Source organism: Rhinoraja longicauda, chromosome 29, assembly GCF_053455715.1.
Source record: "Rhinoraja longicauda isolate Sanriku21f chromosome 29, sRhiLon1.1, whole genome shotgun sequence".
NCBI lineage: Eukaryota > Metazoa > Chordata > Chondrichthyes > Rajiformes > Arhynchobatidae > Rhinoraja > Rhinoraja longicauda.
The window spans coordinates 13,658,318-13,685,527 of NC_135981.1; the positions used below are offsets into that span (position 1 = coordinate 13,658,318).

General features: G+C 43.2%; 2 protein-coding genes across 5 annotated transcripts in view; one reads left to right on the top strand and one right to left on the bottom strand.

Annotated features, from left to right (window-relative positions):
• The window catches only part of cdc27 (cell division cycle 27), a 63,013-nt gene extending 41,045 nt beyond the window's left edge, over nt 1-21,968 (top strand). For both annotated transcript variants that reach the window (XM_078424632.1, XM_078424633.1), the window contains exons 14-19: nt 137-345; nt 12,052-12,169; nt 13,653-13,781; nt 13,877-13,951; nt 18,199-18,379; nt 20,522-21,968. In XM_078424632.1, the coding sequence (XP_078280758.1) occupies nt 137-345; nt 12,052-12,169; nt 13,653-13,781; nt 13,877-13,951; nt 18,199-18,379; nt 20,522-20,613 (804 nt within the window). In that variant the 3' untranslated portion in view covers nt 20,614-21,968. The remainder of the gene's footprint in view (nt 1-136; nt 346-12,051; nt 12,170-13,652; nt 13,782-13,876; nt 13,952-18,198; nt 18,380-20,521) is intronic.
• On the bottom strand, nt 21,455-25,062 carry ndufa3 (NADH:ubiquinone oxidoreductase subunit A3). Of its 3 annotated transcripts, none has more exons than XM_078424636.1 (5): nt 24,919-25,051; nt 24,611-24,685; nt 24,091-24,168; nt 23,164-23,277; nt 21,455-21,694 (listed from the first exon to the last, which is right to left on the bottom strand). In XM_078424636.1, the coding sequence occupies exons 1-4, from the start codon at nt 25,034-25,036 to the stop codon at nt 23,186-23,188; spliced, it is 363 nt and encodes a 120-aa protein (XP_078280762.1). In that variant the 5' UTR covers nt 25,037-25,051; the 3' UTR covers nt 21,455-21,694; nt 23,164-23,185. The 3 variants fall into 3 exon arrangements, with proteins under 3 accessions (XP_078280762.1, XP_078280763.1, XP_078280765.1); XM_078424637.1 differs by having other exon boundaries at nt 21,456-21,694; nt 24,925-25,051; XM_078424639.1 differs by having other exon boundaries at nt 21,461-21,694; nt 24,959-25,062.
• Nucleotides 25,063-27,210: the final 2,148 nt, after the last annotated feature.

Below are 27,210 nucleotides of genomic sequence, written 5' to 3' on the forward strand. Positions count from 1 at the left end.
AAATTTATATTTAATATAAGAATGGAATTGTAAGAAATCTTGGTATTTTTCCTGACTTTTTTTTTGTTCTTCATTTGCACCTTTCAAATAGGTGCTGCCAGTGTTGCTGTATTGAATTATTCTCTCCTCCTAACAGGCTTGGTGTGCTGCAGGGAACTGCTTCAGCTTGCAGCGAGAGCATGATATAGCAATCAAGTTCTTCCAGAGAGCCATTCAAGTCGATCCGAACTTTGCTTATGCATACACTCTGCTTGGTCACGAGTTTGTATTGACGGAAGAGTTGGACAAAGCACTGGCATGTTTCAGAAATGCAATTCGTGTAAACTCTCAGCACTATAATGCCTGGTAAGCACTTGTGCCGGATGTCTGGGCATAACTTCTAATGGGTAACTTCTAATAGGCTCTACCTACATTCCTTCCTCTGACTTCACAATTCACAACTCTTCAATCCTTTTGTGTCTCACCTTTTTCACCTCTGGCCTTTGTTTAACCATCTGCCTATCAACCCCCCCTCGCCTGTGTTCACCTATTACCTGCCATGCTTTGTACTGCCCCTCCCATATTCTAGCTATCTTCCCCCACTCCCTATATAAACAGTCTGAAAAAGAGTCCAACCTAGAACATCACCTATGCATGTTCTGCAAGAATGCTGGCTGACCCACTGAGTTTCTCCAGCATGTTGTGTGTTTAGTTGATTCCTTATTGCCATCTGAAGTGTACTAACATACTACCTGGTTGAATCGAACCATTGTATTTACATGTTTTCGGAGTAAAACTGGACAGGCAGTATGTTAGTCTTCAAACAAATAATATCCTTAATTGTGAGATAGGCACAAAAAGCTGGAATAACTCAGCGGGACAGGCAGCGAAGGAATGGGTGGCGTTTTGGGTCGAGACCCTTCTTCAGACTTGATTGTGTTATGTGGTAGCACATTTGGTTAATATAGCAGTTGTAGAGAAATTGACTGCCACATTTTCTACTTTATAATATTGGCTATACATGCCAATAGTACTTGGGATATTGTAGTTGTGAATGGCAGAAAATATGTAAATGGTGACAAAATCTTCATAAAATTGATGCACTGACAAATGAAGAAGCACTGACAAATTGACCAATCTCTTAAGAGAAGGGCACACGAAATTTCATTAATGTGGAAGATGGAAGGTTTTAGTTGATCAAAGCAGCAGCAATTGTGCTACGAGTGAAAGGAGGAAAGCATCTTGTGTTGGTGGGTGAGCTGTGAAATAATTTTCACAAAAAATTAAATATTGCACCTAGAATTGGTAGGGTGGCACGTTGCCTCACAGCACCAGAGACTGATTCGATCCCAACCTTTGGTACTGCCCCTGGAATTCTCCCTGCGACCATATGGGTTTCCTCCAACATCCCAAAGACGAATAGGATTGCAGCATAATTTGGCCTCTGTAAATTGCCCCATATATGTAGGGAGCGGATGTAAAAATGGGATAACATAACCACAGTGTGAATGTGTGATCGCATGGACTTGGTGGGCTGAAGAGCCTATTTCCTTTCTATATTTTTCAAACAATCAAAACAAATGGTGGAAATAACAGCTAAGTTTAAGTCTGAAGAAGGGTCTCAATCTGAAACGAGACCTGTTCCTTCTCTCTAGAGATGCTGCCTGTCCTGCTGAGTTACTCCAGCATTTTGTCTCTATCTTTGGTGTAAACCAGCATCTGCAGTTCCTTCCTTCCATGTTTAAGGTTTGATCGTAGGATTTGGTATATAAAGGTTTAGAAGTAAAGGCAGAAACAGGACTTTCATCATAATGCTGTTCGGTCCTGTCTGTAAAAATGATCCTGCATTCTGTGCTGACTGCCTATGTCAGCTTAGCATTTGCTATCATCGGTCTGGGTATTGAATACAGCAATACCCTGACTGATGATAGCAAATACTAAGTGTAGAAAGATAACTGCAGATGCTGGTTCAAATTGAAGGTAGACACAAAATGCTGGAGTAACTCAGCGGGTCAGGCAGCATCTCAGGAGAGAAGAACATTCCTTCTCTCCTGAGATGCTGCCTGACCCGATGAGTTACTCCAGGATTTTGTCTCCACCTAAATGTAGAAGTCATTGGTGGGAACACACTTGGAGTGTTGTGTGCAGTTCTAGTTGCCCATCTGTAGGAATGATGTCATTAGGCTGGAAAAGATACAGAAATTATTTGCAAGGATCTTATTGGGACCAGCGGGTTTAAGGAGATGCTGGTTAGGCTGGGACTATTTTCCCTGGAGCAAGTATGGTTGAGGGATGCTGTATTTTTTTTTAAATGTAATTAAAATTAAAAAAATTAAATCATGAGGGATGCAGATAGTGTGAATGGCCAGTCTTTTCCTCCAGGGTAGGGGAGTCTAAGACTAGAGGACATGGGTTTAAGGGGAAAATTTAAAGGGGATTTAAAGATTTGCGGGGCATTTTCTTTCCACAGAGGGTGATGAGTAAATGGAATGTGTTGCCAGTGGCAGTGGTAAAGGCATGTACAATTATGACATTTAAATGATGCTGGGATGTATGTTGATAGGAAAGATTTGGAGGGATATGGTCCATGCATAGATAAGGTAACTAGCCAGTCTTTTCCCTACAGTAAGTGGAGTCTAAAATTGGATGATGTAGGTTTAAGGGAAAAGGCTTAAAAGGAACCTAGGAGGCAAATTTTTCAAACTTTTCTCGCAGATGGTGGGCGTATAGAACCATCTACTCGAGGAAATAGTGGGACTGGGTACAATTATATTAAAGAGGTTTGGACTGGACATTGTATAGAAAAGGTTTAGTAGGGTACTAGACCGTGGACCTGTTGAGCCCAAACCTCTCCTGCATTGGTGCAGCACCCTCCCCTCCCCTCTCCCCAGGAGATAGATTTAAACTTTAAAATGTGAATAACTTAAAAAATATAACACTGATTTCAATGAAACTTCTTACATTAGCACCAAAGGGAAGACGGTGAGTAAGGTGGGCCTAAAATTGTCGTGCTATCATGTACTGTTTAGGCTGTAGACCAGGAACAAACAAACGAGAATTTTAGTATATAAATAACCAAACTCTGGTAGATGGGACTAGGTCCGACAGATATCTTGCATGGCATGGACGTGTTGGGCCGAAGAGCCTGTTTCCATGCTATGTAACTGTTTCTAAGAAACTATTGGAAATTACAAATATTTCATTTCAATATTTCAAGAAGGAGAGTTTGCAACTTCAAGATTGCAGTGCTCTCCATAATGTTTGAGACAAAGACCCATCATTTATTTATTTGCCTCTGTACTACACAATTTGAGATTTGTATTAGAAAAAAATCACATGCGGTTAAAGTACACATTGTCAGATTTTAATAAAGGCCATTTTTATACATTTTGGTTTCACAATGTGGAAATTACAGCAGTGTTTATACATAGTCCCCCCCCCATTTCAGGACACCATAATGTTTGGGACACAGCAATGTCATGTAAATGAAAGTAGTCATATTTAGTTCTTTGTTGTATATCCTTTGCATGCATTGACTGCTTGAAGTCTGCAATTCATGGACATCACCAGTTGTTGGGTGTCTTCTCGGGTGATGCTCTGCCAGGCCTGTATTGCAGCCATCTTTAGCTTATGCTTGTTTTGGGGGCTAGTCCCCTTCAGTTTTCTCTTCAGCATATAAAAGGCATGCTCAATTGGGTTCAGATCGGGTGATTGACTTGGCCACTCAAGAATTGACCATTTTTTTAGCTTTGACAAACTCAACTTTGTTGCTTTAGCAGTATGTTTGGGATCATTGCCTTGCTGTAGAATGAACTGCCGGCCAATATGTTTTGATGCATTTGTTTTAACTTGAACAGATAGGATGTGTCTATACACTTCAGAATTCAGTATGCTACTACCATCAGCAGTTGTATCATCAATGAAGATAAGTGAGCCATTATCTTCAACAGCCATACATTCCCAGGCCATAACACCCGACCACCGTGTTTCACACATGAGTTGGTTTGCTTTGGATCTTGGGCAGTTCCTTCTCAAAGATAGGAGTTTCGCCATCAACATAGGCAGTTATTCCTCTGCTCCAGCTAGCCTCTCCTGCGGAGTTCCACAAGGCTCCATCCTAGGCCCCATTCTCTTCTCTCTACACATGCTCCCCCTTGGCCAAATCATTCAAAGGCACGGCATTTCTTTCCACTGCTATGCCGATGACACTCAGCTTTACCTCCCCCTGAAACCCAACAACCAGTCAAATTTAAACAGCCTCTTACACTGCCTTGAGGACATAAAATGTTGGATGGCACAGAACTTCCTCCAATTAAATGAGAGCAAGTCTGAGGTCATCCTATTCGGCCCCCCCCGACTCCATCAAATTGATAACAGGCAGTCTTGGAAGTCTATCCTGCCTAGTCAAACCGCATGTCAAAAACCTCGGCATGATATTTGACTCTGCATTAAAATTTGATAAGCAAGTCAACGCTGTGGTAAAAGCCAGCTTCTTCCAACTTCGAACCATAGCTAAAATCAAACCTTTCCTCCAATTCGACGACACAGAAAAAATCATTCACGCTTTCATTTCCTCCCGCCTAGACTACTGCAACTCCCTATACACTGGGATCAGCCAATCTTCCCTGTCCCGCCTGCAACTGGTCCAAAACGCCGCAGCGAGACTCCTGACGGGTACCCGTAAAAGGGACCACATCACCCCGATTCTGGCCTCTCTCCACTGGCTCCCTGTACGGTACAGAATCAACTTCAAGCTCCTCCTATTCACATATAAAGCCCTAAATGGACACTCCCCCCCCCCCCCCCCCCCCTACATCAAAAATCTTCTAACCCCCCTCTCTAACTCCAGGTCCCTCAGGTCGGCCGACTTGGGGCTACTCACTATCCCGCGGTCTAGGCTTAAGCTCAGGGGTGACCGCGCTTTTGCGGTTGCAGCTCCTAGACTGTGGAACAGCATCCCTCTCCCCATCAGAACTGCCCCCTCCATCGACTCCTTTAAGTCCAGGCTCAAAACCTATTTCTACTCCCTAGCGTTTGAGGCTCATTGAGGAGGCGCTGTGAACTGTTTGCGTGCTACTGTATGTTTCTTTTTTTTTTCCATTGGAACCTAATCAGATGTACAGCACTTTGGTCAACGTGGGTTGTTTTTAAATGTGCTATACAAATAAAATTGACTTGACTTGACTTGACTTGACTTGACTTCTCTCCTCCACACTTTGATCTTGCCATCGCTCTGATATAAGTTAATCTTCGTCTCATCTGTCTACAAGACCTTTTTCCAGGACCGTGGTTGCTCTTTTAAGTACTTCTTGGCAAACTGTAACCTGGCCTTCCTATTTTTGCGGCTAACCAGTGGTTTGCATCTTTCAGTGTAGCCTCTGTATTTCTGTTCATGAAGACTTCTGTGGACAGTGGTCATTGACAAATCCACACCTGACTCCTGAAGAGTTTTTCTGATCTGCCGGACAGGTGTTTGGGGATTTTTGTTTATTATAGAGATAATTCTTCTGTCATCAGCTGCGGAGGTCTTCCTTGGCCTGCCAGTCTCTGCGATTAGTAAGCCCACCAGTGCTCTCTCTCTTCTTAATGATGTTCCAAACAGTTGATTCTGGTAAGCGTAAGGTTTGGCTGATGTCTCTAACAGTTTTATTCTTGTTTCTCAGTCTCATAATGGCTTCTTTGACTTTCATTGACACAACTTTGGTCCTCGTGTTGATAAACAGCAAAAAGAGTTTCCAAAGGTGATGGAAAGGCTGGAGGAAAGACTGGGTGCTGAGAGCTCTCTTATACCTGTATTAAGGAGGCATTTAAACACACCTGAGCAATTACAAACACCTGTGAAACCATGTGTTCCAAACATTATGGTGCACTGAAAAGGGGGGAGCTATGTATAAACACAGCTGTAATTTCTACATGGTGAAAGCAAAATGTATAAAAATACCCTTGTGCGCTTTAACCACATCTGATTTTTTTTCTATTACAAATCTCAAATTGTGGAGTATAGAAGCAAATAAATAAATTATGGGTCTTTGTCCCAAACATTATGGAGGGCACTGTATATGGATGAACTAGTAAATTGGGCAGGAAAATGGCAAATTGATATTTAATCCAAAGTAGTGCATTTGGGGAGGTGAATCTCAACAAAGGAATAATAGATGGAGGATATTAAGTGGTATGTTGGAATGTAGATATGTTGGAATGTATGTATCCAGATATACTTGATGACTTTCGAGTCAAGTATGTGTCAATAGACAATAGGTGCAGGAGTAGGCCATTCAGCCCTTCGAGCCAGCACCGCCATTCAATGCGATCATGGCTGATCACTCTCAATCAGTACCCCGTTCCTGCCTTCTCCCCATACCCCCTCACTCCACTATCCTTAAGAGCTCTATCCAGCTCTCTCTTGAAAGCATCCAACGAACTGGCCTCCACTGCCTTCTGAGGCAGAGAATTCCACACCTTCACCACTCTCTGACTGAAAAAGTTCTTCCTCATCTCCGTTCTAAATGGCCTACCCCTTATTCTTAAACTGTGGCCCCTTGTTCTGGACTCCCCCAACATTGGGAACATGTTTCCTGCCTCTAATGTGTCCAATCCCCTAATTATCTTATATGTTTCAATAAGATCCCCCCTCATCCTTCTAAATTCCAGTGTATACAAGCCTAATTGCTCCAGCCTTTCAACATACGACAGTCCCGCCATTCCGGGAATTAACCTAGTGAACCTACGCTGCACGCCCTCAATAGCAAGAATATCCTTCCTCAAATTTGGAGACCAAAATTGCACACAGTACTCCAGGTGCGGTCTCACCAGGGCCCGGTACAACTGTAGAAGGACCTCTTTGCTCCTATACTCAACTCCTCTTGTTATGAAGGCCAACATTCCATTGGCTTTCTTCACTGCCTGCTGTACCTGCATGCTTCCTTTCAGTGACTGATGCACTAGGACACCCAGATCTCGTTGAACATCCCCTCTTCCTAACTTGACACCATTCAGATAATAATCTGCCTTTCTATTCTTACTTCCAAAGTGAATAACCTCACACTTATCTACATTAAACTGCATCTGCCATGTATCCGCCCACTCACACAACCTGTCCAAGTTACCCGGCAGCCTTATTGCATCTTCCTCACAATTCACACTACCCCCCAGCTTAGTATCATCTGCAAATTTGCTAATGGTACTTTTAATCCCTTCATAGACATAGACAATAGACAATAGGTGCAGGAGTAGGCCATTCAGCCCTTCGAGCCATCATCTAAGTCATTAATGTATATCGTAAATAGCTGGGGTCCCAGCACCGAACCTTGCGGTACCCCACTGGTCACTGCCTGCCATTCCGAAAGGGACCCATTTATCCCCACTCTTTGCTTTCTGTCTGTCAACCAATTTTCTATCCAAGTCAGTACCCTACCCCCAATACCATGTGCTCTAATTTTGCCCACTAATCTCCTATGTGGGACTTTGTCGAAGGCTTTCTGAAAGTCGAGGTACACCACATCCACTGACTCTCCCCTGTCAATTTTCCTAGTTACATCCTCAAAAAATTCCAGTAGATTTGTCAAGCATGATTTCCCCTTCGTAAATCCATGCTGACTCGGAATGATCCTGTTACTGCTATCCAAATGCTCAGCAATTTCGTCTTTTATAATTGACTCCAGCATCTTCCCCACAACTGATGTCAGACTAACTGGTCTATAATTACCCGTTTGCTGTCTCCCTCCTTTCTTAAAAAGTGGAATAACATTTGCTATCCTCCAATCCACAGGAACTGATCCTGAATCTATAGAACATTGAAAAATGATCTCCAATGCTTCCACTATTTCTAGAGCCACCTCCTTAAGTACCCTGGGATGCAGACCATCAGGCCCTGGGGATTTATCAGCCTTCAGTCCCATCAGTCTACCCAAAACCATTTCCTGCCTAATGTGGATTTCCTTCAGTTCCTCCATCACCCTAGGTTCTCCGGCCCCTAGAACATTTGGGAGATTGTGTGTATCTTCCTCAGTGAAGACAGATCCAAAGTAACGGTTTAACTCGTCTGCCATTTCTTTGTTCCCCATAATAAATTCCCCTGCTTCTGTCTTCAAGGGACCCATATTTGCCTTGACTATTTTTTTCCTCTTCACGTACCTAAAAAAACTTTTGCTATCCTCCTTTATATTATTCGCTGGTTTACCCTCGTACCTCATCTTTTCTCCCCATATTGCCTTTTTAGTTAACTTTTGTTGCTCTTTAAAAGAGTCCCAATCCTCTGTCTTCCCACTCTTCTTTGCTATGTTATACTTCCTCTGCTTAATTTTTATGCTGTTCTTGACTTCCCTTGTCAGCCACAGGTGTCTCTTATTCCCCCACTGTATGTTTCTTTTTTTTTTTCCTAATCAGATGTGCAGCACTTTGGTCAACGTTGGTTGTTTTTAAATGTGCTATACAAATAAAATTGACTTGACTTGACTTGACTTAGAGTCCTTCCGCCTCTTTGGGATAAATTGATCCTGCAACCTCTGCATTATTCCCAGGAATACCTGCCATTGCTGTTCTACCGTCTTCCCTGCTAGGGCCTCCTTCCAGTCAATTTTGGCCAGCTCCTGCCTCATGCCTCTGTAATCCCCTTTGCTATACTGTAATACTGACACTTCCGATTTTCCCTTCTGCCTTTCCATTTGCAGAGTAAAACTTATCATGTTGTGATCACTGCCTCCTAATGGCTCTTTTACCTCTAGTCCCCTTATCAGATCAGGATCATTACACAACACTAAATCCAGAATTGCCTTCTCCCTGGTAGGCTCCACATATCGCCAGGCTCTGCTACCCTGTAGAACTTGGCAGTCTTCCTTACACTTGAAATAATGTTTCATTGAAAGTGGTAGAATTGACTTAATTCCGGAAACTGATTTGCCATAAATTCTAACTAACGTCAAATATAGAGGCCAAATTGCAGTCACGGCAAAGCCAGAGAGCAATCGGCAAGACTCAAAAATAGCAATGTATTGAAAGGGAAGAATCTTTTTGGAATGTTGAAATACGCTTTGGCTAAATTTATTTGAACAATTTCTAAATATACATTGTTCAGGCCATATGCAATATTCGTTCTGGTCTTCTGTAATAACTCTCTTCCAGTTGCTGATTATATTGCAGCAAAATTAGTATTCTGGATAGCTGCCTGAGGTTCTAATTTCCTGTCTTGGCAGAACAAGGAACCGCAGATACTGGTTTACCAAAAAAGTCACACATTGCTGGAGTAACTCAGTGGGTCAATCAGTATTCCTGGAGAACATGGATAGGAGAGGTTTCAGGTCAAAATGTCACGTTCTCCAGAGATTCGGCTTCGCCCGCTGAGTTTTTTCAGCACTTTGGCTTTTCCTGTCCTGGTGTCTGATTGACAGACATTTTGCATTTAGCAGTTCCAAAGATGCCTGCAGTTAGAAAATTCCTCTAGAAACATCTGGGATTGGTGTTTGAAATTAGGAGAGAGATTCACTGGACTAGTCAAGCAACAACTTAACACAATCATTTTCCAAATGACTGACAACATTCCAGGTTACTCCATCACCACCTGCTGCATTTGGTCTTGCCAGGATGAAACCCACCAGAGGGGTGGAAAACGTGGGAGAGAGAAACCCTAAACTTCTGCCCCATGAAGTTGTTATCATGTCAGACATCAGCAAGGAACCCTCCTCATTGCCATCCACCATCCTCTCTCGGTTGACAAATCAGTGCTGCTCTATATGAACAACTCTTGGAACAACTCTTGGGCGGCACGGTAGCGCAGCGGTAGAGTTGCTGCTTTACAGCGAATGCAGCGCCGGAGACACAGGTTCGATCCTGACTACGGGTGCTGCACTGTAAGGAGTTTGTACGTTCTCCCCGTGACCTGCGTGGGTTTTCTCCGAGATCTTCGGTTTCCTCCCACACTCCAAAGACGTACAGGTATGTAGGTTAATTGGCTGGGTAAATGTAAAAATTGTCCCTAGTGGGTGTAGGATAGTGTTAATGTATGGGGATCACTGGGCGGCACGGACTTGGAGGGCCGAAAAGGCCTGTTTCCGGCTGTAGATATATGATATGATAAGTGCTGAAATTAGTGATGGCACAGAATGATCTCTGAGAAGGGGTGCTTATCACCAAAAATGGTTTTAAGTGCTGAAGAGCATAGAGGCCAGATGAGGCTGGTAGTGAGCGAACCAACAGGAGGGACACTATCAATAACACAACTCATTTGTATGTAATCTACAAACCTACTAATCGAATCTCCTACAAATCATCAAATAGCAAGGATCCCAGTACCCCGTGATACACTGCTGATCACTGACTTGCAATCACAAAAGTAACCCTTAATTATTACCTTCTGTATCCTATGGCCAAGCAAACCTTGGATCCAATTTTCTAACTTACATTTGAACCTATTGGCTTTAACCTTTTGGACCAGTCTTCTTTGTGCAATCTTGTCAAAGGCCCTATCAAAGTGCATGTAGAGTATCCATCATCTCCCTTTCATCAGATGGCAGCCTGAGATGCATCTGTTCAAGCTTTGGGGTTTTATCCACCATTATGCCAGCTTAGCATCAGCAGCAGCAAAAAGGTGCACTGCCACAATCTGTAACCTTGCCGTCCATTATGTCCCTCATTTTCATGATCAGGCTACAGCATTCCTTCTCTCCCGAGATGCTGCCTGACCTGCTGAGTTACTCCAGCATTTTGTGAATAAATCGATTTGTACCAGCATCTGCAGTTATTTTCTTATACAGCAATAACTGGTTCAATGAGGAATGAAAGGCAGTCTCAAGTGTACCTAAGAATGAGAAGCCAATCTGGTTAAGCTGCCTGCTGGGATCATGTTTGCGCCAAACAGCAATACAGGAAACTAGGCAGCCATGAAATCTTAAAATTAATGGATCAGATCAATGATACAGCAGGACAGGCAGCATCTCTCGAGAGAAGGAATGGGTGACGTTTCGGGTCAGTCTGAAGAAGGGTCTCGACCCAAAACGTCCTCTCCAGAGATGCTGCCTGTCCTACTGAGTTACTCCAGCATTTTGTGTCTATCAGCATCTGCAGTTCTTTCCTACACAAATCAATGATACAAGTAGACAAATTAGTGCATAAATAGCCTGCATATTTAGTTGTGAAAGATGGTAGATGATTAAAAAGTTAATGGGAGGAAGAGTCTTCCTGAATATCCCCATCCTCCATGATAGTGGAACCAAACATGTAAAAGCAGAAGAGAACATTTGGACAGATACATGAATAGGAAATCTTTAGAGGGATATGGACAAAATGCAGGCAGGTGGGTCTAGTGTGGGTGGGGTATGGTGGTTGGAGTGGGCAGGTTGGGCTGAAGGGCCTGTTTCAATGCTGCATTACTTTTTGACTATGCTTATTGATTGCTAAAGCAGAAGGCTGAAACATTTGCAACCATGTTCAGCCAAAGATCTGAATGTGGAACGATCCATCTCTGGTTCCTGCTGAGATCCCCACTGTTCCAAGACAGTCCACAAATATCTTGATTCACTGGACAGCTTTGAACACAGGTAAAGGCTGGAGAGGTAGATGAAATTTCTACAGTGGTACTGACTATGTGGACTCAGCAACCGGCTGCACCATAAGCCATGATGTTCCAGTATGGTACAGTTACAACACTGGTATTCCAGAGCTGTAGCGAGAGGCTGCCCTTGACGTCAAGGCAGCATTTCACCAACTGTGGGACCAATGAGCCCTCGAGTCAATGGGCTTCAATGGATTTGAAAGTCAACAGTTGGAGTCATATCTCATGCAAAATTGAAGTTTGCCTCATCTGAACCATTCCTCTCTGCCTTTCCCATTCTTATTGCATTAAACATCCATTTTTTCACTTGCTTGTTGTCCATATGACCAAATGTACACTAATTTTAGTTTGTGCTTAGATGGTAAGGGTTTCGGCTAATTTGTACAATTCTGTTGCACAGGTAAACCAAACTTTTACAGCAAAAGACATTAACGGAAAAGATAAATAACAAACTCAAGCGCTGTTGTTCCAAGTCTGTAATGCTCTCTGAAACAGAGAATGAGTCTTGTCATTTTCTCTTCCTGCAGGTATGGTTTGGGGATGATCTACTATAAGCAAGAGAAATTCAACCTAGCAGAAATTCATTTTCAAAAAGCTCTTAATATCAACCCCCAAAGTTCTGTGTTGTTGTGCCACATTGGTGTGGTAAGTAAACAAAAAACAAAAGGTTTTACTTGTTGGTGCTGAATTCCCTTACTTTTGTTCTCCAACATTTCTATTTTGAAGCAAATGTAATCTCTTGCAGCATTGCTTTTTTTCCTTTTGAATGTACACTACCAGACCCAAGTGACCATGGCTGCATAATTGTTTTGGCAAGAATAATCTTGCTTATTGTGCTCATTGCTACTAACAATTATTGGTTAGACTGATTTATCAAGGGTATTTGCTGGAATGTGGTACCACCTGTTCTAAGTCCAGAACAGTACAATTGTTTTTTTAACCTGTATTGTCATTGACAAGAAGAGACACTAAATATTTATTTATTGTTTGCACTCAATTTGCAATTGTAATAATTAGTGTGCCGATGGGTTTGCACAATTGCACTGTGATGGGTAAAGTTATTTGGGCCATAAGTGACAGTTATTACAAGCAATCAGATAAAAATGAGTTCAAGCCTTTGGATTTAGTAACAGAACTGCTAAATTATCAAAGATTAGTAAGTTTACAGGTGACACGAAAATAGCTGGTATAGTGAAGATGATTATCAAGAATTACCACAGGTTCATGATCAGCAGGGCAAGTCGGTCAACGAATGGCTAATGGAGTTTAATTCGGTTTGCAGAGAATGTTGTCTACATGGATTTTAGTAAGGTATAGTTGATAAAGTCCCTCATAGGAGGCTGATCCAGAAGATTAAGATGCATGGGATTAGAGAGCATTAACTTTCAGGATAGGTTGGACCAACTTGGATTTTTCAAAAGTGGAAATCCCAAAGACTAGAGGGCAAATCTTTAAGGTGAGAGGGCCAATATTTAAAGGAGATATGCAGGACTAGTTTAAAAAAAAAAGAATGGTGGGTACCTGGGGTAGTGATGCAGACAGATAAGATAGTGGCCATTAAGAGGCTTTTGGAAGGGCACATGAATATGCAGGGAATGGTGAAATATGGAATATGTGCAGGCAGAGGGAATTGATTTAATCTGCCATCATGTTTGGCATAAACATTGTGGGCTAAAGGGCCTGTTCTTTGTGCTGCGCTGTGTTGTACTGTTCTATGTTAAATGTTAAGAGTGAGTTGTTGCATTTTAGGATGTCAAGCTTTTAGTAAGGTATATTTGATTTAGGATGTCGGGGGGGGAGGGGGACAACTAATGTTCTAGTTGTGTTTCCTTTCAGAGGAGTAAATTGGATTTACTTGAGGCCCCCAGTGTTGCAAAGCACTTTGAATGAGTTGCTTATTTTGTCGACCAACATAGCAGTAGATTTGATTAACAGCAGACAAGGCAAATAGTCTGTTTGGCTGTGATCAGAATGTGACATGCCTCTCTTTCCTTGAATGTCAGGCATTGAACATTTGGGTGGATGGTAGATGTAGCTTGTTCTTTTAATGAAAATATACAGAACTCTGAACTTGCTCCTACTGATTGGATAATGAAGCAAACTGAAGCTTATGTGGTTTATTTTCCAGGTCCAGCATGCATTAAAGAAATCCGAGAGTGCACTTGAAACACTAAATAAAGCCATAAGTATTGATCCAAAAAATCCCCTATGCAAATTCCATCGAGCCTCCATTTTATTTGCGAATGAGAAGTATAAGGTAAATGTGCTGTTGGGTATTGTACAAGACATTCTGATATACTGAGAAGTTGTGGTTTCAACATACAGTGATGTCTCTACTCTCTTTTTCATTAGGCAGCTTTGCAGGAGCTTGAAGAACTAAAACAAATCGTTCCCAAAGAGTCACTTGTTTACTTTCTAATAGGAAAGGTAAGAGATTTAACTTCCCCACTATTCAGAAACCTGCATTCAGACAGTTATTACTAAGAAATTCAATATTTCCTACTGTTATTAACTGTATAATACAGTTAACATTATTTAGCTATCCATGGAGAATTTTGGTGACAGTCTCCAGGTAATAAGACTTGGGTTTTGGTGAATACAAAAAGTCCAAATGTGAGGCTGCAAAGAAATAAATGGGAAACAATTGTATTATTTTTCATGTTTATGACAATCAAGGCAACCTGGTGTCCAAAACCTGCATGCTGCAGAAAGTCTTGCAGAAACGAACCTTGAAGCAGGGTCAATAATAATTGATGTTTTTGTATTGTCCTTCTTCCAAAAACCTGGACACCAGGCCGCCCTCCTTTCTGCCAGCCTTTGCAATATTATCCTCCTTCTGGAACAAACAATAGAATGCTGGAGGGAAGTGGAGGCAAAAGGTGTAAGTCGATGTTTCGGGTCATCCGACCGACAGTCAAATGACTGAGAGGGAAGAGGAAAGATTACCAGAATATAGCGGAAGAGGGAGTGTAGAGTCAATTGTCATTAATTGTTATATGTACTGGCAAGAGAACAATTAATTTTTTACTTGCTGCAATTTATTCCAATAATGTCAAGGTAGACAATAGGTGCAGGAGTAGGCCATTCGGCCCTTCAAGCCAGCACCGCCATTCAATGTGATCATGGCTGATCATTCTCAATCAGTACTCTGCTATCCTTAAGAGCTCTATCTAGCTCTCTCTTGAATGCATTCAGAGAATTGGCCTCCACTGCCTTCTGAGGCAGAGAATTCCACAGATTCACAACTCTGACTGAAAAAGTTTTCCCTAATCTCCGTTCTAAATGGCCTACCCCTTATTCTTAAACTGTGGCCCCTTGTTCTGGACTCCCCCAACATTGGGAACATGTTTCCTGCCTCTAACGTGTCCAGCCCCTTAATAATCTTATATGTTTCAATAAGATCCCCTCTCATCCTTCTAAATTCCAGTGTATACAAGCCTAGTCGCTCCAGTCTTTCAACATATAACAGTCCCGCCATTCCGGGAATTAACCTAGTAAACCTACGCTGCACGCCCTCAATAGCAAGAATATCCTTCCTCAAATTTGGAGACCAAAACTGCACACAGTACTCCAGGTGCGGTCTCACTAGGGCCCTGTACAACTGCAGAAGGACCTCTTTGCTCCTAAACTCAACTCCTCTTGTTATGAAGGCCAACATTCCATTGGCTTTCTTCACTGCCTGCTGTACCTGCATGCTCCTTTCAGTGACTGATGCACGAGGACACCCAGATCTCGTTGTATGTCCCCTTTTCCTAACTTGACACCATTCATATAATATTCTGCCTTCCTATTCTTACCACCAAAGTGGATAACCTCACTTATCCACATTAAACTGCATCTGCCATGCATCCGCCCACTCACACAACCTGTCCAAGTTACCCTGCAACCTCATAGCATCTTCCTCACAGTTCACACTACCACCCAGCTTTGTATCATCTGCAAATTTGCTAATGGTACTTTTAATCCCTTCATCCAAGTTGTTAATGTATATAAATTAAGATAAATGCATAATATTCGATACTGCAGTTAATTAATAACTGTAATACTAGGTAACCATAATAGTGCAAAACCATGGTCTGTAGTGCAAGAGGCGGGAGTCTGAAGAAGGGTCTCAACCCGAAACGTCACTCATTCCTTCTCTCCAGACTTGCTGCCTGTCCTGCTGAGTTACTCCAGCATTTTGTGGTCTTAATAACATGAGATGGATCCCAACACCACCACCTTGATCTTAAACTGCCCTTGCATATTAGTCTTCAACATGCTGTTCCAGCTTCTCTTTGATCCTTATTAAGGCAGGAATTGCAATGCGTCATAACCAACCTCTCGAAGCACTGCATCAACGCATACGTATGTTTGTCAGTAGTCGTTGAGACATATTGTCTTACTCATTTTTGGCGGTATTATCGGTGCCCTTTTAAAGCAAGTGGCAACCTCGGACCTTCGTCGTGAGAGCTTGAGGATGTATGCAAAAATTCTAGCCAATTGGTTCATGGAAGTTTTAAGAATGTGGCCAGGTGTTCACCACTGGGGCAGGTGCTTTCCGAGGGCTTCCACCTTGTGAAAGATCTGATACCGACATTGATAAGTGAGGTTAGTGTCGTCGGGGGCGATGGAGGCCCGAGAAGGTACATCAACGTTCTGAAGGAAGCATGAAACAGGCTGATAGGGTTTAGGTGAGACCAGATGGACAGGGAAAGGTAGGATGGGCAGATCCCATAATGTCGACATAACCTTTCTTTCCACAGATGCTGCTTGACCTGCTTCTTTCTTCCAGTGTTTATCTTTTTTGTTCCAGATTCTGGTATCTGCAGTCTCTTTTTGAATTTACTTGCCCTTTAGCTTTGTTGTCCCTTTTCAAGCTATGTGTTCAACTGGCCTCTGCAAATGTTGGCTTTAGCTCAGGGATAATATTCACCTAAAGTCACAGGTTGTGTCAAAACCTGTTGCAGAGACTGGAATCCACAATCCGGGATGATATTCCAGTTCTCTACTGAGAGGGTATTGCACAATCACAAATTCACTTTCTCAAATGACTACTTTAAAACGATCCTAGACTGGCATTGGTAAAATGGATTCAGTTTGCTTATTTTATCTCTTGTTGTCTATGGACTTTTGTGCAGAAATTGATGACTTGATACATTACAATGGTTACACAGCTGAAGTATTCTGGCTGGACAGTGGTCTAAAACATAGAGGCAAATTTATTAATTTCTCTAATTTTATACATCAATACAGTACATTGCCTTTGACTACATTTCTTAATATTTAATATTTGATAAATAATGAACTTTCTTAGATAAATAACTTATTTGAAAAATAATGAACTTTCTTGTCACTGAAATTCAAAAATGGTTGTTTCCTCTCAGTTCTGCTGCAGGGTCTCAACCTAAAATGCCCAACATCATTTCCATTTACAGATGTTGCTCAACATGCTGAATTCCTCTAGCTTATTATCTGTTGCCGAGGGTTATTCGTTGTTCTAATTTATTCTTTAGTTTCATTTTCATACTGTCTGGATATTCAATTTTGTTTCTATATTTCACTCTTTTTCCCTCTTGGCCTCCATTTTATCTGTTCTCTACCCAACAAGAACATTTTATTCCTGGCATATTTTCTGGTTTGTTGGGGTGTAGCTTTCAAGGTTTCTCATTGTTGGTTTCAATTATTTTCCTACTTATCGACATTGATTGTTTCAGTTTACCTACCAGAACCTTTTTCTTGTTCATTTTTTTTCTGATCTCCTTTTAAAGTATTTTTACTCTATATTTCAATACCTTTATTATCTCCCTGGATATGGTTCTACTCTTCCTTTTACCTCAGACACTTGGAGTCATATAGTCATGCATCACAAAAACAGGTCCTTCGGCACACGATGCTCAATCGACCAATTTCATTTACCAGTATTTGGTATGTTGTTTACTATTCCTTGACAATTTGATAGCTTGCTCAGATGCTGTACAAATGTTGTGAGAATCTGCTTCCACTGCCTTCTTAGGCAGTGTTTTCCAGTTTCCGCCACCTGCTGTGTGGGGAAAAAAATCTTTCTCCGATCTCTTCTAAATCTCTTGCTCATCTGGAATCCGTGCTTCCTGGTCTTGGACTCCTCTGCCATAGGGGAAACGTTTCTTGCTCTTTACCCAATCTATGCCTCTCATAATGTTATACACCCCCCCAACAGGTCCAACCTCAGCCTCTGCTGCTCCAAGCAAAATAAATCCAGCCTATCCAGTCTCTTTCCATAATTAAACATTTGATTCCAGGTAACGTACTGGTGAATCTCCTCTTTCAAATTTTGGCAATATAGTGGTTCCTTATGTGTTGGATGATTTACTGGGTCAGAAATAATCTAATTACATTTTAAACTTCATTCTGTCTCCTGCATAGCTGTTTGTGGATAATTAAAAGTAATGATTTTATTTTAAATAATTCACAATAATTCTTTTATGATGCATCACTTTTCACTTTGGCCTCTAGCCAAAGTGTTGACCCGTAATATAACTGATCCTTTTCTTTCCTTTGTCTTATTTCAGATTATCTTTTGTGTAGTTTTGTTTTCTTTGAATTGCTATTGGTGTATCTGCTTAACACATCGATTGCAATTTAAACCTTAAAGCAGATTAGGTTTTCTGTCCCTATGTGTGTATTTGAATGATTGTAACATTTTTTATCATCAGGTTTACAAGAAATTAGGGCACACACACCTGGCTCTGATGAATTTCTCCTGGGCCATGGATCTTGACCCAAAGGGAGCCAACAACCAGATCAAAGAGGCTATTGACAAACGTTACCTACCAGATGATGAGGAACCTGTAACAAATGATGGGCAGCACAGTGAGGGTTACCAGTATGACACAGGTTGGTATTGGTGAATGATTGCAGTATTATCAAAGCTTTCACTGCAAATGTTGTGTTGGGTTCCAGGCCAGCCCATATATATGTTATGAATCCATAGTCATGAGTGCACAAAATTAAACTTTTAAAAAAAATTAACAGCAAAATCCTGCACTACAACATTGATTGTAGATCACTGTGTCCTAAAGGCCATCGGTCTAGGGTTCACTTTGGCCATCTTAGTGTAGAAGTTGCAGTGATAGACCAGAATGTCTCTCCAGAATCATATGCATCAGTACATGAGTTGACGACTTCATACTGTACTGTAGCTTAATATGGTGAGTCTTCTCAAACACATCCTGGAGTAAGTAAATGTGGTTGAAGGAAAAATTATTCAGTATGAGATGAGTTTAGCTGGGTGAAAGAATGGGTGAAAGGGTGTGTCTGTCTGAGAGGTGGAGGTCCTGATGTGGGATGGGAGGTGCAGAAAGATTTTGTATCCACAGTAAAAAAAAAAATAAGCCTGTTGAGCCCAGGGAATTGCAATGTGTTGAAATAGCAGAGGGCATCTAAAGTGTCCGATGTGAATGGAGGAACTGGAGCAGAGAGAAGGGATGGAATCAAGGTGGAAGAAATTAGTTGTGTGGGGCAAGAATGTTCTCCTTTCTTGTGGGAGGAATAGAGTACAAAAGATAAGTTGTGTTTCAGTTATGAGGCAGAGTCCACGTCTGAAGTACTGTGTATAGTGGTCTGATTTAAGGGCAGATGTTTATGTGTTTGAATCAATTAGGAGAGCGATTAGTGGACCTTTATCTTGTATGGCTGGCTTATCTTATGAAGAAAGGCTGGAGAGGGTAACCTTGAATCCTCTGGAGTTCAGAAGAGTGACAAGGGGCTTGACGCAGGATTTGGAGAGGATGTTTCCTGTGTCCACGTGTGCTGTGCTGATGTCTGTGCTAAACAATATGCCAAATTAAACAAATCCCTTCTGTGTACATTTTCACCACAAACAAAACATTCTTGCATATATACATCTCCTTTATCCCATTTAAACTTTCTCCCTTTCACCTCAAAATTATGCCCTCCTAGTATTTGACATTTCCTCCCCACAATAAAGATTCTGTCTACCCTGCCTATGCCTCCTACAATTTTTACAAACTACTATCAGATCTCACTGGCCTATAAATTCCCAGGATGACATCTACTTCCCTTCTTAAACAAAGGAACTACGATCCTCTGGGACCACGTCTATGGTTAGAGAGGATACAGATATCTTTAAGGCTTCAGTAATCTCCCCACTTGCTTCACACAATATCCTGTACAAGACCCTCAGGCCCTGCAGACCTGTCCATGTTAATGCTCTTTACCTACTTCATCTTAAAATGCCCCAGCATATTAGTACATCCTGCAATAATCTCACTATTTACCACATCCTTCTCCTTGGTGAGTAATGCAAAGTATTCGTCTAGCACCTTGCTTAAATTCTCTAAACTTCAAACATAAATTTCCTCCTTTGTCCAAGTTACCCTCTTGTTTTTAATGGATGTATAAAATGTCTTGCGATTCTCTTTAATCCAACTTGCCAATGACAATTCTGCCCCCCCTAATTTGCTGCTCTAGTTCTTTGGTGCCTTCTTTCTATTCTTCATAGGCCCTGTCTGATTTCATCTTCCAGGGCCTAGCAGGTGCTTTCTTTTTTTAATTTTCAACTAAACTTGCAATAGCAGCACTGATCTCGTAGATGGCAGAGTAGGTGTGAGCAAACAACTGGCTAACTCCTTCCTCCTCCTAATTCGTTGTAAGTTTAGTTTAGCGACACAGCATGGAAACAGGCTCTTCGGCCCACCAAGTCCACACTGACCATTGGTCACCCTTTCACACCAGTTCTGTGTCATCCAACTTTCAAATCCACTCCCTACACTCTAGGGGAAATTTATAGGGGGCAATGAACCTACAAACCCATGTAAATTTGGGATGTGTGAGGAAACGGAGCACCCAGAGGAAGCCCTTGCGGTCACAGGAAAAATGTGCAAACTCCAAGGTCAAAATCAAACCCATGTCTCCGACGCTATGATGCATCAGCTCTACCAGCTGCATCACTGCTGTATGTGTGTCTAAAAGATTGCAGACTTTCTAGTTAACCCCCTAAAAATCTTGTTTTTACAGCTGGAACAGATGAGTCCCAGGAAAGCAGCATGACCGATGCTGATGACACCCAGTTACACGCAGCAGAGAGCGATGAGAGCTTCAACTTGTAAATGCCTTCCCAGCCAAAACATGGTTCCAGAGCAAGAGCTGCTACTCCCTGGCCTTTCCCCCTCTTTTTCTCATTAGGTCTGTTCTTCTGCTTTGAGCATTTTGTCTGATACAGTTTGCCAACGTTATAAACGTAGGCTGAAGAGACCTATCACTGGGTCACGATGAAACCTGTCACCAACAACTTTTATTTTCCAGCCTCAATGATATTTGTGTTGAACAGGCTTTGTTTTTAAATATACTTGTTATAAATGATCTGAATGTGAACCTGCATAACTCCTCTTTCCCTCTGCTAATTCTGCTCATGCAAAATTTGACCTTCACTAAAGATCCAATTATGCTGTCATCAACATCTTAAAAGGGGTAAGGGGGGTTGGAAATCTAGTGGCTGGTGTTACCTCAGTGATTAACCAGCAGAAGGTACAGGCGGTCAAATTGGCAGCCATTTTCGAGCAGCACTTTGTTCGTAGTGGCTAAAGTACTGCCTTTGGCCATTTATTTGCTGTGAATGGAGGTATTCTCTCATCTCGCCCATCTCCTGTCTTTATTTCACCATAGAGTGCAGTGCAGCCTTTTCTGTAAAATGCAAGCGCTGATTACGTACAATGGTGGCACCATGCTGGTCTTTCTGATCCCAGGAACCTGCTGTCACTTTGTACAACCAGCAGAAGTGTTGATGAATGGAAAATGCAACGTGTGTCTGTATGTGTGGATGTGTATGCGCATGGGTGTGTGAAATCTGGTCTATTTTTTTAATTTCATTTTTCATTTAAAACTGTAATTTGGTGTCTTAAGTGGATTTTTTTCTGTTGCTTATCCCTTTTAAGTTCAGATATTTGTACAGTCTTAGAAAAAGTCTTTTTGTTAATATATTTGCAACTCAGTTTAATGATGTGAAAAAAAAATCCAAAATAAAATACTTTGAAAACCTTTTAACAGCTGGATTTTGATGATGGCTGTCCCCTCTTCAATTAATGGGAATCATAGAATTATTCCAGCAGAGGCCAATCGAGTCTACCATTACGCTGGTAATCTCCAACATGCCAGTGTGACGAATGTGAGTGAGTGACAAAGACTGCATCCCTGCAAGGATAAAATCAACATGAGTCAAAAGTTTGAAGCGTGAATGTTGCACATTCTTGTTGTCCGTACACATTTTACAAAGGATCCATATAACCCGTTGATTTACTTTTGATCTTCCATATCAAGCCCTTTTATCTCACAGTTTTGCGTTACAATTGCATTTATGTTTGATGTAAAGCCATTATCAATGTCTGCTCATGCGCAGGGTAATGTGAAGTTCCTGTGCATTCTATTCTTTTTTGCATCCTGATCCTAAAGCACAGATTGTACAATCCTCAGGCTCCTGGTTTTTAATCTGTGTAATCACCCTCACATTTGTCATCTCAGTCTGTTATGCCAAGACAGCAGAAAGCAAGCCAGCCTTTATCAGTTATCAGTTGTGTTCTGCTGCCCTGGTCCAAGCATAGGTGTTGGTTGTCAAACTGTCTTTCTTTCCCTCTGCTCTTTACAAAGATGGTAATCTGACCATCTGCCCTTAGTGGTGGATTTCAGCTTTTTTTGGGGGACCATGCTATTAAAGTCAATCGCATTTACTTAATGCTCCTGTTAGTTACCTTGGGACACTTTCATGGTGCTGGATAAATACAAGCTATGTTCCAAGCAGACAGCAGATGGCATCGTAAATCCAGTATTTTGCTGGAACGTATTTTCCTTGCACAAGAAAATATTTATGGTAGAAGTGAGGGTTCTGTGCTGAGATAAAGATTGAAATCTGAAGGCAAAGGGGGTACTGGATGACCATGGTGTAAGAGCAATATGCCATCTATCCAAGATCTGTCACTATACATGAACTTGCACACTTAAAGGAAATCAGAGGTTTATCTCAGGCAAATAAGATTAAGGAGAATACAAAGAGATTTCATGTATATTAAGGGAAACAAGGTAACTAGAGAGAAAATAGGGCCCCTCAGACACTAAAGTATTCAGAAGTATATAGAATTATGAATAGTCAGAACTTTTTTCCCAGGGTAGAAATGTCAAGGACTAGGCAGCATTCTTCAAGATGAGAAGGACAAAGTTTAAAGATGTGCAAGGCAAGGTTTTATTTTACAGTGCTGGGTGCCTGGAATGTGCTGCCAGAGGTGGTGGTTGGTGGAGGCAGATACAACAGTGGCATTTGAGAGGCTTGTAGAAAGGCACAGGAATATGCAGGAAATGGAGCGATATGGATCATGTGCAGGCAGAGGATATTAGTTTATTGTGGCATCATGGTTGGCATGGACATTATGGACGAAAGGGCCTGTTTCTATGTTGTCTGTAGTATGTGCAAGTGACCATCCATCCTAAACCTGCAGTGCTAAACTTTACTAAAGAATTCTACATTTCTGCCCCTTTGAATTTGTCTTCCAATTCCTTAGTACAAATAGCAACACTGAATGGGCGACAAGGAATTCAAAAGCTCTCGGTAGGAACACGTTTTATTTTTGTGCCTTGTTTCTTAATTGCACACATCTAGGTTCAAGACCCACCGCAACTAATTCCATGTGCTCGTCAAAGCCGCTTCAGCCATTCAAGAGATGGTCCAATTTTATCACAAGGGTGGGATGGAATATCAGGCATATTGTCGTCATCCCGTACAGGAACTGTTAAGAAACAAACAACAAAGTAGTAACTGAGAGGAAATAAATAATCAACATATTAGCTCAATGAGTATGTTAGAAAAAGGCTATTAAGTACATCAGTGTGAAATGAAGGGCATGGAATGTATCAGTGTTACAATGGATTTAGAAAAGTTTAAAGTAATCAGTCATCAAATTTTACCAAAGGGGAAATTAAGTTTGACCAAATCAATTGTGTTTTTTTGAAGAAAAGTACTATGAATAAAGAGGTACCAGTAGACGTAATATGGAGCCATGCAATATATTGATTTAACCATTCTTGGGAGTATTATGTACTGTTCGGGTTGTCAAATGGCAGGAAGAATCCGATTAACCCCAAAAGGGTGTAGAGGGCTTGAGTTATGAGAGATTAGATAGGCTGGGAGCAACGGTGCCCTTATCAAGGCACATATAATCATGAAGGACTTGGATAGGAGAGGTAGTTGCAATCCTTTTCCCAGGATTGGAGAGTCTGAAACTTTACAGCACGGGTTTACATTGAGTGTGGAAAGACTAAAAGGGGAGATCAGTGGCAAATGTTTCCACACTGTGGTGGGTATATGGAATAAGCTGCTGATCTATCCTATCAACCCCATTTGCTACCTCTCATAACTCCTGACACCCATACTAATGAAGAATCTCAATCTCTGCGTCAAATATATCCAATGATTTGGCAATGAATTCAACAGATTCACCCACTCGGACTAAAGAAGCTTCACAAGGGACACTCAGTGAGGGGTTACTGTGAGGGATGTGGGATACATCCCACAGATATAATCGATTGGAATGGACTCCTACCTGGATACTGTAGGGGTACAGCACAATTCATCTTTGTTTGGTAATGGGCAACGGGGCTCACCCATGGCAACATAAGAGCTGAAACCAGAGCACATGGAGGTCAAATCATTTTTTCGTCTCCCTCCTTACTCTCCTACTCCACACCATCCTCCCACTACCTACCCACTTCCCCAGTTTCCAAACGGTTTGGTCTACCCGTCACCCCCACACCACCTTCCTCTGCAACTTTCACCCCATGATCTTGCTCTTCTTTCTCTGACCCCCTTTTTACCTTCATGTAGCCTCCCTTCCCTCCACCCTCTCCCCAGGCTCCCTGCTCTCCTGCCCACTCCAGAGCCTCCCTCAACACCCTCTCCTTTCTTCTACTCACTCCTTACCCTGGCCCCCCACTCTTATCCTCCACCTGTTTCTCTCCCGCCTCCCCAGCTCCTCCTCCGCTCCCTAACCCCACCCAACCGCGGCTCCTCTCTCTTTCCCTCCCTCCTGCCACCTGTACCCCCACCTGTCATCGTTCACTCACCGGTGATGCCGATGGCGAACGATGTCACGATCACCGGCTCCTTCGCCCAGGCATTCTTCAGAAACGCCGCGATGTCTGAGAGTGTTGGGGACGGAGACCATCAGACGGATCACAAACCGACTCGCGCCCCCCTCCCCTCAAGGTCAGAGCCTCCCCCACCTGTGCCAACCCCCGGTCGGAGCTGCCCTGCGGTCCCCGAAGAAACCCCCGGCCCTGCTCACATCGCAAAGACGCCGTCCCCACACCCGACCTCAGGGTAACCTCCCCGCCTCCCTCTCACCGGGCTGACCTCCCCGCCGCCCTCTCACCGGTACCTCGGGCTGACCTCCCCGCCGCCCTCTCACTCACTCCGTAGCGGTGCCATCTTCCCGGACCGTGGTCCCGCCTCAGAGACGTCACCGCGTCACCCCGCCCCCAAGACGTCATCGCGTCACCCCGCCGCCAGACGCCACCGCGTCACTCCGCTCCCCAGACGTCACCTCGCTCCCCAGACGTCACGCGTCACCCCGCTCCCCAGACGTCACCGCGTCACCCGCCCCAAGACATCATCGCGTCACCCCGCTCCACCGACGTCACCCCGCCCCCCAGACGTCATCGCGCTGGCCCCGCCCCCGCCACTGCCGTGTCCGATAGAGACACGAAGTGCTGGAGCGACGACTCAGCGGGTCGGGCAGCGCCTGTGGGGAACATGCACAAGTAACGTTCCGGGTCGGGACCCTTCTTCAGAGTGATCGTGGTGATGGTGGGAGAAAGCTGGAAGAAAGGAGTGAGTCAGACAAAGACTGGCGAGAGAGAAGAAATGCTACAGGAAGGGAAAGAGGGGTTCAGAGAAAGACGAGCAAGGCGCCCCTGTGAGAGGAGAAATGCGGGGCGGGGCGGGGGAGGGGACAGATAAGGAGGGGAGGCTGATAGGCAGATGGTTGGGCCTGGGATGAAAAGAAAAAAATAATGAGATAAGACGAGCGAATTGTGAAGCCAGAGGAATATGGGTGTGTGCGCGCCGAGGTGGATCACAACGAAAAGAATGGGCAGAGTCAAGTCAATGTTATTTGTATAGCACATTTAAAAACAACCCACGTTGACCAAAGTGCTGAACATCAGTTCAGGTACTAAGAACGAACATACAATGGCACACAAACATAACAGCACATACATAAACAGTTCACAGCGCCCCCTCAGAGGGCCTCAAACGCTAGGGAGAAGAAATAGGTTTTGAGCCTGGACTTAAAGGAGTCGATGGAGGGGGCAGTTCTGATGGGGAGAGGGATGCTGTTCCACAGTCTTGGAGCTGCAACCGCAAAAGCGCGGTCACCCCTGAGCTTCAGCCTAGACCGCGGGATAGTCAGTAGCCCCAAGTCGGCCGACCTGAGGGACCTGGAGATAGAGTGGTGGGTTAGAAGATTTTTGTTATAGGGGGGGAGGGGGGTGCAAGCCCGTTTAGGGCTTTATATGCAAATAGGAGGAGCTTGAAGTTGATTCTGTACCATAATGGGAGCCAGTGGAGAGAGGCCAGAATCGGGGTGATGTGATCCCTTTTACGGGTACCCGTCAGTAGTCTCGCTGCGGCGTTTTGGACCAATTGCAGGCGGGACAGGGATGATTGGCTGATCACAGTGTATAGGTAGTTGCAGTAGTCTAGGCGGGAGGAAATGAATGCGTGGATAATTTTTTCAATGTCGGCAAATTGGAGGAATAGTTTAATTTTAGCTATGGTACGAAGCTGGAAGAAGCTGGCTTTTACCACAGCGTTGACTTGCTTGTCAAACGTTAATGCAGAGTCAAATATCACGCCAAGGTTTTTGACATGCGGTTTGACTAGGGAGGATAGGCTTCCAAGGCTGCCTGTTATCGTTTTGATGGAGTCGGGGGGGGGCGGCGAAGGCGAATAGGATGACCTCAGACTTGCTCTGGAGAGGAGAAAGAGAGGGATGAGGGGATATTTGTAAGTTAGTTACCTAAAATTGGACACTTCAGTGTTTATTCTGTTGGGTTATCAGCTACTCAAGCAGAATATGAGGTGCTGTTCCTCCAGTTTGTGTTTGGCTTCAATCTGGCAATGGAGGTGATTGCGGGGAAGGGCAGTAAAAGTCTCAGTTCCCGGACTCGGATTCTCCGCCGTGTTTAGTGTTGTGACATAGGACCCATCCCTTCAATGTCAAAGGTCGCAAACTCAGATGTTTCTGGCGTGTCAGTGTCATCGCTCCCCACCCTGGGAGAGGACGCCGCCATCCCATTAAAACATCATCGGCATCCGCCTCCCCTCCTCCGGGTATCCTGAACTGTGTCTTCTCCCCACCCCCGGTCTTGGTCAACAGAGACCTTGACCACATCTCATCTCTCTCCCTGGGCAGGTTCTCAGCTTCCACCTGCCTCTGCATTTAACTGATTATCCTTCTCAGCAATTTCTGTTGAAGGGTCTGAAGAAGGGTCCCGACCTGAAACGTCACCCATTCCTTCTCTCCAGAAATGCTGTCTGTCCCGCTGAGTTACTCCAGCATTTTGTGTCTACGGTTTAAATCAGCATCTGCAGTTGAGTTTATTGTCATCGGTGTCTTATTGTCATGTCTCTGTGAAACAAAGTACACGTCAGTCCCTCATGT